The sequence below is a fragment of the Drosophila teissieri genome, chromosome X, assembly GCF_016746235.2.
Source record: "Drosophila teissieri strain GT53w chromosome X, Prin_Dtei_1.1, whole genome shotgun sequence".
Classification (NCBI taxonomy): domain Eukaryota; kingdom Metazoa; phylum Arthropoda; class Insecta; order Diptera; family Drosophilidae; genus Drosophila; species Drosophila teissieri.
In genome coordinates this window covers 7,891,630-7,906,414 of record NC_053034.1, presented here as the reverse complement: position 1 = coordinate 7,906,414, position 14,785 = coordinate 7,891,630, and the positions used below count along the sequence as shown (strand labels likewise).

The following is a 14,785-nucleotide window of genomic DNA, read 5'->3' as shown; positions in this document are numbered from 1 at the left end:
TGCCTCCCCCCTCCCGCCATCGTGTGGCTTGACTATATAATACTAAAGGTCGGTACATATATATATCTATTTACGCCCGTATATAGCGCTATAAAGCCACGCGCAAGATATGCAAATAGACGGGACAATATGAGCCACAATGAAATCTTGTTACTTTTTACTTTTCAAATGCAAAGAAGACACACAAAATGTTCTGTTCTCGCCGTTTGTTGATTTAGGCAAATTCGTATTTAAGCCAGAGTCAGGCAAACTTTGGGGACCCGCGGATGTGGCACCAGATTCGGTTGGGGATACGCCGTGTGCGGTTGCGGATGTGGATGCGGTTGTAGATGCGGATGCGGGCTACCCCTTCTGGCGACTTGGCCCAAACAATTTGCCCAGAATTTGCGCGTCCGTCTTGGGATAGTCGCGAAAGAAAAACACAGGAGCAACCACCACAGCTTACACAGGCAGGCCTCCTTAACAGGAACAACGCCTTCGGACCAAGTTATCAGTATTTTCGAATGGTATTATTATGAAAACTTGGCTTAAAATGGTCACACATGAATTTGAAACAGTTTTTACATCATCAAAAATTCAAATAAATGGCAAAAAAATCGAGTTTTTAGTTATGGATACAGTTCGATTGGAAATTTAAATACGAGCTCTACGAAGTATGACATTCCATATTTGGACTAATATTTCGAATGTTATGATCAAAATACTGATAAATATTTACGCAAAAAACCAAAAAGCGATTTTCGGCAAAAATTCAATATTTATGATTGGTGTTTTCTGTATAACTTGGTTAAAAATGGTCAGAAATCTAAAAGAATAACATTTTTGTACTCCTAAATTACCAATACTAACCAACGAAATCACTTTTTGATCGACTTTGTTAAAATAATTTTTGGCCAAATTTTCGAATTTTTTGTAGGGGGTACCATCATCCAAATTTGCAAAAAATTGCAAAAAAATAGAGTTTTAAACTATGGATACAGTTCGATTGTAAATTTAAATACGAGCTCAACGAGATATGGCATTCCATATTCAGACAATTATTTTCAAAGTTGTGGAAAAAATACTGATTATTTAATGACGAAAAATGGGAAAAACGACTTTGGCGCAAATTCCATATTTTCTATGACGATTTTTATCATAACTTGGCCAAAAATGGTCATAGAGATGAAAGAATTACAGATTTTTACTCCTAATTACCAATACTAACTATAAATGTAACTTTTTGACCGACTTTGTTAAAATAATTTTTGGCCGAATTTTTGCATTTTTTGTAAGGGGTACCATCATTAAAATTTGCAAAATATGGCAAAAAAATAGAGTGTTCAACTATGGATACAGTTCGATTGGAAATTTAAATACGAGCTCAACGAGGTATAACATTCCATATTTGGACCACTATTTCGAATGCTGTGATAAAAATAGTGAAAATAAATACGCAAAAAAACAGAAAAACGTTTTTCGGCAATATTTACAATTGGTGTTTTCTGTATAACTTGGCTAAAAATGGTCGGAACGTTAAAATAATTACAGTTTTTTACTTCTAATTACCAATACTAACCAACCAAATCACTTTTTGATCGACTTTGTCAAAATAATTTTTGGCCAAATTTTCGCATTTTTTGTAAGGGGTACCATCATTAAAATTTGCAAAAAAATGGGTGCGGGGTGCGGGTGGTATTTTCGGTATAACTTGGCCAAAAATGGTCGGAAAGTTAAAAAAATTACATCTTTTTACTTCTAATTACCAATACTAACCAAACATATAACTTTTGGAACGACATTGTCAAAATAATTTTTGGCCAAATTTTCGCATTTTTTGTAAGGGGTACCATCATTAAAATTTGCAAAAAAAATACATTTTAATTGTTGAATACAGTTCGATTGGGAATTTAATTACGAGCTCAACGATATATGACATTCCATATTCAGACAATTATTTGTAAAGTTTCGGCAAAAAAAACTGAATATTTTATGACAAAAAATGGAAAAAACGACTTTTGGCGAAAATGCTATATCTACTCTGAGGCTATTTATCATAACTTGGCCAAAAGTGGTCATAGAGATGAAAGAATTACAGTTTTCTAGTCCTAATTACCAATACTAACTATAAATGTAACTTTTTGACCGACTTTGTTAAAATAAATTTTGGCCGAATTTTTGCATTTTTTGTAAGGGGTACCATCATCAAAATTTCGAAAAAAATCCAAAAAATTAAGATCTCCAAATTTGAACGCCAATCGATTGGGAATTCAATTACGAGCTCAGCGAGGTATAACATTCCATATTTAAGTGCATTTTAGCCATTTTTCTCATAAAAAACGCTGTTTTTCCTAATAGCTTAGTAGATAAGAGGCAAAGGAAGAATCCATTGGGCGAGGTCGACCTGTACCGGTGGGCAGAAGGCTGGCGAAAGAGCAGGAGATGCGGCGGGAAGTTGAGACAAAAGGCGCTTCATCAGCAACAACAATGACAGCTAACAAACAACCGTTAAGTGCCGCAACAAATCGCCAAAAATTGAAAACTGTGGGAATACCGCTCCGCGTCAGGGACGCCGCAAAAGCCACGCCAAGCCCACACATAGCTACAAATCTCGTTTGCCCGTGGTGGGTTGCGTACACGGCGAGAAAATGTGGGGCAGCCCGAGAATGCGGGTGTTAGAAAGGCGGGTGATGGGAAAAGCTGCGCCTCATTTTACTCAAAAGTTCGATTTTCTAATAAAATCCTATACGATGAAGCAACTATGTTATATTTATATCTATCTTTTGCTGTTATCTATATATTAAGTTGATTTTTAATGCAGCTGTAAAATTAGTAAATACAAATTGATGTTTTAATGGAGCTGTAAAATTAGTAAATACCAATAATTATTAACAAGCCCGCTCAACATTTTCTCTCTCTGTAGTAGAGCGAGTAAGAGCAGCGAGAAGGAGTCGAGCGAAAATAAAAGACAATAAAAACAAATAAAAAGTATTTCGAAATGCCATTTGAATTAAACTTGAAACCGAGAACTGAGAACTGAGAACCGAGAACTGAGAACCGAAGGCAGCTGAGAAACAGTGGCGAAAATAAAGCGAACAAAATGAATGAAACGAAAAAAAAGAAAAGAAAGCGGCGCCAAAAGCAAACAAGGAAGTGATGACTGTACGGGTAAGCCCCGCGAAGACGGTTAAGCGATTGTTATGCTTCTTATGCGCTCAAGTTCTTTATGGAGCACGGTTTCCTGTTTTTGGCTTAAAGGAATTTGGCCATAAAGTGTGCCAAAATACGGTCGAATGCCCCTAATTTCAGGCAAGTAAACTCCATGCCATTTATGCGGCTTATAGCTTAATAATTTGCAATTTATGTGTGCAACTTGTGTTTTGATTCCCAGCAACTAAAGCCACATTTTCTGTAGCTAGTAGTTATGCTAGCTTAGTTCGAAATTAATCGCACAGTGCAGAGATTTTTCAGACATATATTTACATTCGTGCACAAAAAAATTGAAACAGTCGATGAATCAACACTGCTAGTTTCTTTAGTTACTTAAGATGTGTGTAATTTGAAAACTCTTTTTTCCAGACTACATTTCACACGTTGGTTGGTTGGTTCCTGTTTATTTTCGGGTTATTTTGCCATATTATTTCTTAGCATTTCGAAAGCAATTGACACGCGGCACTGCATCGCGCACTACGACGGGCGGCGTCCTCAGGAACTCCACTGCAATAAATAGTTGTCCATATTTAAACACACTTCAACTACTATATACTCTATATATATATAGGAACTAGGGTAGATTCGTTACCTGGCAGTGGCTGATAGCCCTCGGAGTCGGCTGTGTAGCAGCGCAGCTCGTATCTCAGGCCCTGGGCATCGTGGCGCGGCTGGACATAGAAGCCCTCGACCACCCGGCCATGCTGCTCCTCCGAGTAGTAGCCCTTCTCAAAGCGACGGATGCCGTGCGGAATGGAGTAGCTGCAGGTGGTTATTAACAAACAAACATTAGATATATAGTTAACCAGTTCGAGTTGATGTAACAGTTAGTACAACTTATTACAAATTACTAATAAGTCCAAGATGAGCAGGCTTAGCCCGGTTGGCAATCTGTTCTAAGCCTTTTCAATGGTCATGGTAACGGCTTTTTGGTAACGGCTGCAAACTCACCCAAAGACGTAGCTGCCGTCCTCGTTGAGTTCATAGAAATTGTCGCGCCAGGCATTATAGTCCTCCAGCTCCTCCTCCTGCTCCTGCTCCTGCTCCCCCACCTGACCACCAGACGGCTGCTCCACGGCGCCTCCTGCAACCGGCGAAAGAGCGGGAGGCTGTGGCTGTGGCTGAGGTTGCGGAGTAGCCTCCTCCTGCTCCTGATCCGGCTCCTCTTCCTCTGCATCCTCCTCCTCCTCCTGCTCCTGCTCCTCCTGCTGCTCGCCGTCCTGCTCCGGGGATTCCACTTCCTGGCCCTGATCCGGATCGTTGGCGAACTGGGAACGAGCAGCTGCCCCCGAGCTGGGCGACGCAATGGCCGGCTGCCGCCTGGTGAACGGCGTGGTGCCCAGGGGGGCAAAGGCGGTGGCCAGCTGGTCGCCCAGCAGCTGCTTCAGCTGCTCCCGCATCTCCTCGCTGGTCTCCTGGCTCTCGCTGCTTCCGCTGCTCGACGTCGATGCCGATGTGGATGTGGCTGCCGCTCCGGTGTCGAATCTCTCGAAGCTCTCGCCCCCAAAGTTGGGCAGCTGCAGCTGCCGCGGTGGAACGCGAACCGGTGTCCTTTGGCCGCAGGTGCAGCTGCAGGTCAGCAGCAAGGCGCAGAGCAGCAGGTGCAGCTGCAGCTGCAGCAGGTGATACTGATTGGATGGCATCTTGGGCGCTGACTACCGTCCCCTCCGACGTGCTCCACTATATATATGTATGTGGGACTCTTGACTCCGATGAGCTGGCCATTCACACGGCTGGCCACAAATCAGCCGCAGCATCGGCCGAGTGCATAAATCTATGGCAAACAAAGGCGATGCGCACGGCAATTTGCATTTCGCACTGCGAGCTCCAGATACAGATACACGCCCGATTATCCGCCAGATACTCGCACAAGATACTAGCCCCCTTTAGAACTCGTTATGGACTCGTCGATACCAGAGGTAATTGCTGCGAAAAACATCAATTACAAGTCAACAAAAAGTTAATCAAAGTTCGACTGAAAAGGAGATAAAATGCTCTTTTACTTAAACACAAGTTAAAATGTAAAATTGAGAGAAACAAACATATCTCATCGCTGCCAATTAAACGATATATGCACTTGTATTTGAATGAAATATAAAGTGCTAGTGATATTTCTTCCATTCTTCCACTTACCAACCTTCCAAAGAGCCCATCACGCCCTGCCCACTCGCCATACCCCGTACTTTATTCATTTCGGCCGTGATTGTGACGCCTCCGGGCGGTCTGATTCAACTGAATGCGAATGCGAATACGTTTCGGGTGCTGCCCCCTAATTGGGCCATCCGATTGCCTCCGGTTCCGGGTTTATCCACACTGGATCCACACGCAAGTGTCATCTACTTTTGGGCCGTTTTGGCCGGCTAATGGCATATTTTCGGGCTAAGATGGGAGCGATTGAGTTGGCAACGGGGAATTAAGACAACAACAGCGTTCACATTTCCACAAAATTAATTTTTATTCGACCGCTTTTGGGCTTATTTTACACACATTCAGATACTCACAAATCCACAATTCCACAAATCCTCACACACTATTCTACGCTCTTATCTCTTTCGCCATATCCATTTAATCCATACATTTTGAAGCATTTTTTTTAGGTATTTATTTGAATGCTCGTATGTGTATACAATTTTTTGTCGCTCGACAATTTACAATTACAATGCTTGCAGTCATTTTGAATACAAAAAAAAGACAAGGTTTTAAATATTCTTTTTTTTGTTATGCTGCGTTTCTCTGTAGTTAATTTTGATACTTTCAGTATTTATGTATATGTTTTTATATAAAAAAAAAAATATACATTTAACTTAATCCTAGGCATAGCTGACTTATAGTACACATTGTAATCGATTTACTTTTTTAGCTTTTAGTTTTTTTATACTTTAGTATAGTTACTTGATGCTGGTTTTGGTTTTCTTTAGTAAAATCGCTAAATTTCATCTTAGAGTTTAGCTAGAAAAAGTTGACTACGCTTCTCGGGGTTACAACAAATTAATAGAAAATTCATTTAACAATTATAAGTAGGTATTGTTTAAGCCTAAAAACAAACGTAAATGTTCTCCTTACTTTTATGTACAAACAGATCCTTGGCTTTAAATACGTATTTTGCAAGATGATGTGTTTTCTAAACTGGAACCTTGGGTCCTGAATTAGTTTTTAGTTTTTAGTTTTAGTTTGGAAGTGCTAACAAAATATGGTGTAGAATATTTCCTAAACTTAAATGTACACATCGTTTGCAATTGTTTTTGCGTGTCTTAGAAATAAATGTTGTGTTGAAAAACGTGTTGGATTTGGTCGAAAATTTAAACAAATGTTAGCAGTGTGAATTGGTATCACAAAAAACATAGCTGACTTTTGGTTTTTGGTATATTTTTGCATAAATTGCTGAAAGCTTTATCCTCTGCTGATTTTGGGCACAAGATGATGAGGGTCAAGATGCTTCAAATACGTAGTGTGCTTAATAGAAGTGTGAAACAAATTTACCAGATAGCTAACCAAAAAAAATACAAGTATAAATTTTCAACGAAAAATTAAAATTGCCTGAATACATTTTGACAGAATTTAGAACTCGAGAATTTCGCATGACTGATTTGAGAGCTGAGCTCGGAGTTGATGAGGGTCCGAGAGTCAAGTCAAAGGAACTCTTGTCAAGTCAGCTCGACCTTTAATCACTCTAATGATTTGAGCTTTCCCCAGAGCCACATAAAAATCGTGCAGCACTGCACCATCATCATTATCTTCATCATCATGAACAGCGTCATTATCATTATCAGACAGCGGTCTTGTAATTTTCCCCCGCCGCTTTCCCGCTTTTCCGTTTTCCCGCGTGGCTGTCGCTGCTCTTTAAATTCAATCAATCAAATGGATTTGCCACACCCCCGCCACCTCATTGTCATTGCCATCTTTATTTTTTCAGAAGCCATTCAGCCAGCAGCCAGAAGCCAGCACTTTTTTGGCCAGCTGCGACAATATTTACACCATCGGAGCCACCACTCAAATGGTCGGCGGGGATGATCCTCCTGGCCAACTGGAAACTTGCAAGCCGAATACCCAAAAACCAGAAACCGAAAACCAAAAACCCCAAAAACTAACCGCATTACGGTTTCCACGCTAATTGCGGACCGACGGATTCCATTTTCCATTTTCCGCTTTCCAGGTGCGGAGATATCTGTGGCCACAGCTAATTTATCTAATTGAAAGGGACTTGGATGGCAGATGAACTAAAAAGATTACCCAGGTCCTTCGTTAACCCATTGAGTGCCGCACGAATGTCAACATGGGTTGGAAAAATATTTGGCCTTTCAGCTTTAAACGTATGTTTTACATAGTTTTAGATGAACTTTAAGATCGCTGTTACACGTTGTATTATAAATTTGGGCTGTTTTCAATATTTAAACTAAAGAATATCCCTATATATGGCTGAGTTGCCAAGGACACAAGCTGACTCTAAAAAACCAGCTGGTTAAATTCGTTGGTCATTATAAATTAACGAGTTCAAATGGATGGGGACCTGCTGTGGTTTATGAATAGAGGGGAGAAATGAGTTTTATGTAACTAGCGCAGTGGACCGCTCTGATTTCAATTAAAAAAACTATTTGTTGGCAGTTGCAGGGGCCAGAAGCAGTACCATAACCAGAACCAGTAGGAACCCCAAATGCCCAACCCCAAGTGTGGGAGGATCCAAGAGCGAAATGGAGCCACGAGCACGTGCCCGTGATGGATGGACTCTGGTCGCGACATCGTCGTGAAATGGACCACGTCCGCAATGCATGTAAATGAAGAAGTTCCTGTCGAGTATTTGTGCAAGCTGAAAACGGGTTGCAAAAGGGTTGCAAACGGGTTGCAAACGGGTTGCGGGAAAAGTGAAAATGTGGAAAGGTGTATGTTTGCTAGAATGCTAGCATGGAGTCCGATAACAATGTTCTGGAACATGTTGCTCATACGCCACGTTGTCAGCGGTCTGCTTAGTGTCTGTCCGGCCCACTTTCACTCCCACTACCATGTATTTGTATCTGCATTCGCATCCGGATCCGCATCCGTATCCCCATCCGCATCCGCATCCGTATCTGTGTCTGTGTCTGTGTCCTGCGTTCGCATTGTTTTCCAGCTGAAAATGCCGCTGTCGCAGCCGTAGAATGTCCGGCAAATGTCGCCAGCAATTGCGGTCCGTCGGCTACGACAACTGGAACAGCTCTCTCTCTCCCTCCCCCTCTCCCTCTCTCTTTCGCTGAGTTTTCCGAGTTTTCCCCCCCTTTAGCTGCTCATATTACCCACATGGCTATTGCAAAGGGGCTGGCCAGCGGACACATCTTCCATTTGTCTTGCCCAGTCAGCCCCAGTTGCTGTCCAGCTATTAGCTATTTGCTATTTGCTATTCGCTATTAGTGGGCTTAAGTCGTCTTAAAGGCCCTTCAATTGCCTGTTACACCATTTTTTTATATACTGCATGCTGCATTTGGTGTGGAAATTTCGAATAAACTCCATCTTTCTGCAAATCTTCCTTCCTTCAAAAGCTTCCTGCATTTATATACACAGTTGCTGCGTTGTGGTATATGTTTGAATATTTAACAAAAGGCAACAATAGAAATAAATATGTACAATTCAAAAGGTAACCCGTTGAGTATGAAAATATGAAATAGCATAATTAAATTAAACGCAACTGCATATATGTACATCCTGCGCTCATAAGCCAGCTCCCAAATACCATATAGTCAGTTGGAAAACTTTTTGAAAAACAATAGTTACTGATAAAGTTTCAAAGTTACTGATAAGTTGCGAAAAACTTGCAACTGCAGCAGTTTAAAAAAGAACGCGTTCACCTTGCTTTAAGAACGCAACGAGTGCAGTGGTATGCGTACCGGATGTGTGGGCGCTGCTGGGTGTGTCTGAGTGTGGGTGTGTGTGTGAGTGTGTGTGTGTGTCTGTGGGTGGGCGTAGGGAAAAACCACCAGCAGCACCACCGCCCCCTTGTCTGATTGCAAGGCGCCTCCGCTGCTGTGTCCTTGTTGTGTCATCAGCGACGCTGCGGCTGCGGTTAATATGTCGGCCGATGTCCACTTGCTGCAACGCATCCTTTTTTCGCCGTTGTTGCTGCTGCTCCTCCTCCTCCTGCTGCTCCTCCTCCTGCTGCTGCTCTCTACCATTGTTGTTGTTGTTGTTGCTGATTGGCGGGCCATCCTTAAATGTCAATGGGACGTCATGATAATCACGTCTGGCGCTGAATTCCGTATGTCGATAAACACTTTGGACTCCTCGTTCTTCTGCTGATGCTGATGCTGCTGCTTGTTGCCGCCGGGCAGGATCGTTGTCTGTCCCATGGCTGTTGCATGCCCCTTCATCGCGGGCAAACGTGCAGCAATACTCGGCGGATGCGGATGTGCATGGTGCATGCGCTGCTGCTGCTGTTGCTGTGCATGTTGCTGCTGTTGCTGTTGCTGCTGTGCATGTTGCTGCTGCTGCTGATGATGCTGCTGTTGCTGCTGCTGCTGCTGCTGATGCTGGTGATGATGGTGACAGATCTCCTGCGGCTGCTTGGCCGTCGAGGTCACCAGCAGGCCGCCGTAGTGCGAGCGGCCGCTGTGTCGCTCCTCCATCTCCATGGACTCCTGGCGCAGCATCTGCGGATGTTGTTGCTGCTGCTGCGGATGTTGCTGCTGCTGTTGCTGGTGCATGCTGCGCCTTGTCAGCGTTGCCACCGCCGGCGATCCCGATGGCTCATAGCCAAAGGTGGAGAAGAAGCGCGGCGGCGGGGGCGGCATCATCATGGCCCCGCCCCCAGCGCCCCCCCCGCCGCCACTGCCGCCCAGCGACGAGGAGCTGGACTTTTGTCTCATTAGCGTGGCAACACCGCCGCCGGGAGCGACGGCAATACCAATGCCAACGGCAACACCAACACCCGCACCCGCCGACGGTCCAATTCCGGGACTGTTGACAAACAGCGATTCCCTGAGGAGATTGCAGAGAAGAGCGTGGCGAGTGGCGAGAAGTGAGAAAAGAGAAGAGAAGGGAGAAAGGAGAAAGGAGAAAGTGGGGGAGAAAGCAAAGTGAAACGTTTTAATATTTGTCAGTCACACACGACGGCAATTGGCGGCGGGCACACTGCCAGAAACCAGGTCCTAGTTACACAGCTCAAACAATGCCAAGCTATTTTTAATATTTAGTTTTATTAAAGCGGCGAATCCGTACATGCAGTACTAGTACCATAACATTGCAATTAAACATATAAATAATATATAAATAATCTCCCAGCTACAGAAGTCAAAGTAAAAAGTACCCGCAAAAGTATGCAACAGTTTGCCCAACTAACTCGATATGCATAAAACATTACCAACTAATTACTAGTGCTTTTCTCTGAGTGTGACTTAGGAGGGACGAGCACAAAGGTGATTGTGCAGCCGCGGGACAGGGATTGTGGCACAATGTGGCATTGTGAGCGCCAATCAGCTGAATTGAATCCGTCGGATGGCTTTCACAGCCATATGGTCTAAAACGGGGATCCCGTTGACACATCCAACACTTCGGCAGTGCTGACCAGTGACCATTCGTAACAATTACGTTCCATGTGGCTTAAACTATGTATCTTTAGTTTGAAACTCGAACCAAATTCATCGTTTTGCTGAACTTGTATCTTAATAAAAATCTGTGAAATGCGCGGCATTTAAATCTGAATGTGCTCTTGTGCACACTGTCACCATTGATAAATGCCAAATGCCAACTGCCCCCTAATAATAAATCACCGCGAACAACCTGTAGCAGTTTGGCTGTGACAGTGACAGTGACAGTGACTGGTTCCCATCACTATTTGGTGGCATGAATCATCTTCATCGGGGCACGTCGGCATTGTGTCACTGCATTCCGCCTGTCGGCCTGCCGACTGCCATTGCCTATGTATGTCTGCATGTCTGCCTGCCTGGCTGTCAACCCATTCCACTAACCCATCCTTTCATCCCCTGGCATCCTAGCATCCTGGCATCCTGGCATCCTGGCATCCTGCCATTCCGCCATCCTGGTAACCCACATTCCCGAATCCTACAACTCCAGCAGTGCAGGACCTGTCGCCATATCCAATAAAGACGCATGCAAATACAAATATTTGCATCGATTTGTGTTGTTCGAGCAGCGTACATATATATACATACATACGACTATATATGTACATGTGTAACTTCCTGAATTCCAGGACTCCCGCCCGGCTCCACAATGTCATTGTTTTTAGTGTTTGCCCGCCGTTGACTTTGCAATTTGCTGGCATCTATTTGACTGCATACATTGGGTCGATTGTGGAACTGCTGCTGAAAGCTGGGAGCTGGGAACTTGGAGCTGGGAACTGGGAGCTGGGAACTGGGAGCTAGGAACTTGGAGCTGGGAACTGGGCATGGGTCTGGAACTCACCGCGTCTGACAGCCCATGTCGCAGGCATTGGAGGGCACCGCCGACATGGCCGCCTTCGTCATCATCTCGTGTGTGGCGGTGGTCGTCGTTGAGGATTCGCCATCATCCTCGCCAACGCCGCACAGACTGGTCTGGGTCATGTCCGCGTGGCGGCGCAGGATGCTGTGCTCCTTCTCCTTGAAGTCCGCCTTGCTGGACTGCGTCGACAGTGGCACCGCCTCGCGGTAGTATCGGCTGGACACATCGTCCAGGATCTGCAGCGAGGTCTGCGAGTGCTTTTGCCTGCAATCGAGTGGGAATATAAGATTGTTAAGTAATAATTCATAATAAATGATGGGGATGGGGGTAGACTCACCTGGATATGTTCTCCCGCGAACGACCCTTGGAGTTGCGGCCCATCTCGTCCAGCTTGCTCTCCTTCGACTCGCGGACGTGCTCCTGCAGGTGTATGGGATTGCAAGGAACAGAGAGTGAGAGAGAGAGAGAGAGAGAGAGAGCGAGAGGGGGAGAGAAAGAGAGGGAAGAGACCAATGTAATAAGCATAACAATAAATATTTTCAATTAATTTGGCAAGGAGGGAAGGGGGAAGGGAGGGGCGGCGGGCTTAAGCCTGATTCTCGCATCGGGAGTGTCTGTAATATAATATCCTTAAAGCCCACTGCACTGTGGATTATGGGCAGGGGCTGGCAAAGGGGCGTGGCTGAGTAATTAAGCCAGCTGCCACCTGATGCCGCCGCCTCCCTTTGTTGCCCTCTCTCTCCCTCTCACTCACTCTCTCGCTCTCTCTCTCACTCTTTCACTTATGCATTCATTAATACATCGATTTTGGCAATGTGCAAGTGTGGGGAAAAAGGGAAAAGGGGCAAGGGGAAAGAAGGAGGTCAGTGGGGTTAAATCCAGCCGGGAAAGACACTTGATGGCCTGCATAAAAGGAAGCGTTAATACGTAAATACAGCATAATGAAGGACGCACTGCATCCACCAGGCAACACAGCGAACACAGCCACTGGAAATCTCGATGGCCACCAACCAACCAACCAACCAAGCACCCAAGTGGAAGCACCTCAAAAAATGCATTCATAATGAACTGCAAGGCAAACATTGCGTGCACCTTGCAGTCGTCTCCCTTGCCAATTATTTCCTTTTACTGCGCAATATTCCCTCATTCAAAATGGAATATAATGGAAAAATGGAGAAGAAATCGGGGAAAAATGAGGAAAAATTCGATACAAATCGCTAAGGAAATTCAAGCCAAACAAATCCAGGCGAGTATCTGTATCTTTATCTCCGTCTGACCAAATGCCAGCAAGTAATTGGCAATTCAGGAGTTAACAGTCAAATGATCCCACGGTACACATTTCATTTTGTTAGATATTTATTTTTCATATACATATATATATATATATATAGTCGTATATATAGTCCTTGTGCGGTATTAGTTTTGGCAGCCATTCGTTTAGCCAACAGTTAACTATTTACTTAGCTTTTTGCATTGCACGATTGTCCGTCCAATGGGAACATTAAATTATAACAATTTCAATAGCTACTTAGGGGTTAAGAAACGTTGATCAAAGGGCTCTGTAAACATTAATCGCTTTTCCCTTGCGCCAAGATTTAATGCTCGTTATTCGTTTTTTCTATATTTGATCCACCTTTTGGTTGCATTTCGTTTGCGCATAATACTTTCTATAAACTGTAAGCCTTTTAATGAGGTTATGTCCATAATACTGTTAACTATGTTCGCCCAATGTCGCATTGGGTACTCCTACCTAAAGGGGGTATATGTATATACTCGTGTATATATCTAGGATATAGCCCGCCGCACAATTAGCAGCTTAACTAATGAGGGGGAAAACGATGCCGAACTGCAAATCCCCCCAAGGACCAGGATTTGATTTTGTTCTTATTTCTGCGTTCTGGTTTTGCGGCGAACTCAGCACGAACTACGTGGGCAAGGCAAAGGTCGGGTCACACGGTAAATGGGTCCGAGTATCGCATTTCTCTTCTTTTTCTGCCAGCCTGATTGTTGATTTCTGATTTTAATGATGTCAATGCAGATTTGCATGCAGCAGCAGCAGCAGCAGCAGCACCGCAAAACGTGAGCGAATAAATTTCGAATGAAATTGCATCTTTTCTAGATGATTTTGTGCAGGAACTTAAGGGGATGCACGCCGGACTTGGGCTTGGCCAGTGTTGGTGGCGGTGGCGGTGTTAGCACCATGTCCAGCTCCATGGAGGCGGAGGAGCTAGTGGCCACCGTTCCGCCACTGGAACCGCTGCTGCACTGCATCGAGCTGCTGCACGAGTGACTGGAGTTGCTGGGCAGACACTGTCCGGTGACCAGGACGAACTCATCATCGTCCTCGGGCAGTGTGAGTCCGCTGTCGCTGTCGCAGCTGAAACCAATTCCATCGTCGTACTCCTGCTCCTGATCCACCTGATGCTCCTGCTCTTGGTCTTGCTCCTCCTGCTCCTCCTCCTCCTCCTCCAGCTCCTCCTCAACGTCATCTTCCTCCAATGGCTCGCCCTCATCCACATCCACATCCATATCCAAATCGAAATCACAGTCACACGTCTGCTTGGGCGAGTCCATGTGCGAATCAAAGTCGGAATCGCCACCAATTGCGGCCTGCTCATCAAGGGTCTCATGCCCCACGTTGGGCGCCATTTGCCCATCCGATGAGTAGGAGAAATCGCACATGAAATCATTCTGTAATCCCACGAAAATCGCGCTCTTGGGCGCTTCCAGTATAAAGGAATCAATGTGATAGATTCCGTCACTCAACGCGGGCACCTCCTGTGGATGAAGCACAAACAGAAAGAGAAGACAGGCAGAAGAGAGAGAGAGAGAGAGAAAGGGAGAGATAAAGATAGAGTAGAGAGAGAAAGAAAGAGGGAGAAATAGATAGAGAGAGAGTGAAAGAGAGAGAGAGAGAGAGAGAAGTTGATTTAAGGACAAAGAAAGAGTGAGAGCTTTTCACATCACCGATTTAACCAAGAGAAGATTGAGAGGAGACAACTCTAGAGCGAGACAACTCTACTGATGCATGTGGCGATGGGTGTGTGAGCGAGCGAGCGAGAGCGAGAGCGAGATAGATAGAGGAGGGTGTGCGTCACTTGCTACATGCATTACAATGGCAACTCTGGCTACTTAATAAGCACAATCACGACAATCAAATGATAATATGCGTTTCATCAAAGTTCTTAAA

At 44.5% G+C, this 14,785-nt stretch overlaps 3 protein-coding genes across 6 annotated transcripts in view; 1 reads left to right on the top strand and 2 right to left on the bottom strand.

The window, feature by feature from the left end:
* Positions 1–2,466: 2,466 nt before the first annotated feature.
* LOC122624096 lies at positions 2,467–2,658 on the top strand. Its single transcript, XM_043803535.1, has one exon. The coding sequence runs from the start codon at positions 2,467–2,469 to the stop codon at positions 2,656–2,658; it is 192 nt and encodes a 63-aa protein (XP_043659470.1).
* A 917-nt stretch (positions 2,659–3,575) lies between these two features.
* On the bottom strand, positions 3,576–4,864 carry LOC122624800 (putative uncharacterized protein DDB_G0274435). The gene is made up of 3 exons (XM_043804502.1): positions 4,141–4,864; positions 3,782–3,951; positions 3,576–3,696 (listed from the first exon to the last, which is right to left on the bottom strand). The coding sequence occupies exons 1-3, from the start codon at positions 4,830–4,832 to the stop codon at positions 3,617–3,619; spliced, it is 942 nt and encodes a 313-aa protein (XP_043660437.1). The 5' UTR covers positions 4,833–4,864; the 3' UTR covers positions 3,576–3,616.
* Positions 4,865–4,988: 124 nt separating this feature from the next.
* LOC122623396 (neuropilin and tolloid-like protein 2) overlaps positions 4,989–14,785 on the bottom strand; it is an 86,435-nt gene continuing 76,638 nt past the window's right edge. For 2 of the 4 annotated variants that reach the window (XM_043802536.1, XM_043802535.1), the window contains 3 exons: positions 11,933–12,015; positions 11,578–11,859; positions 5,658–10,131 (listed from right to left, as the gene is read on the bottom strand). In XM_043802536.1, the coding sequence (XP_043658471.1) occupies positions 9,372–10,131; positions 11,578–11,859; positions 11,933–12,015 (1,125 nt within the window). In that variant the 3' untranslated portion in view covers positions 5,658–9,371. Of the gene's footprint in view, positions 5,116–5,657; positions 10,132–11,577; positions 11,860–11,932; positions 12,016–13,010; positions 14,374–14,785 lie in introns of those variants that run through there. The other 2 variants (XM_043802538.1, XM_043802537.1) reach the window with 2 other exon arrangements.

Excerpts from the sequence above, each read along its gene's own strand:
- LOC122624096 (XM_043803535.1), top strand. The coding sequence starts at position 2,467 with ATGACAGCTAACAAACAACCGTTAAGTGCCGCAACAAATCGCCAAAAA.
- LOC122624800 (XM_043804502.1), bottom strand. The coding sequence starts at position 4,832 with ATGCCATCCAATCAGTATCACCTGCTGCAGCTGCAGCTGCACCTGCTG. Across the intron at positions 3,952-4,140 it reads GACGGCAGCTACGTCTTTGG|CTACTCCATTCCGCACGGCA; the intron begins GTGAGTTTGCAG and ends AACCACCTGCAG. Across the intron at positions 3,697-3,781 it reads GGGCTATCAGCCACTGCCAG|TGGAGTTCCTGAGGACGCCG; the intron begins GTAACGAATCTA and ends TATTTATTGCAG.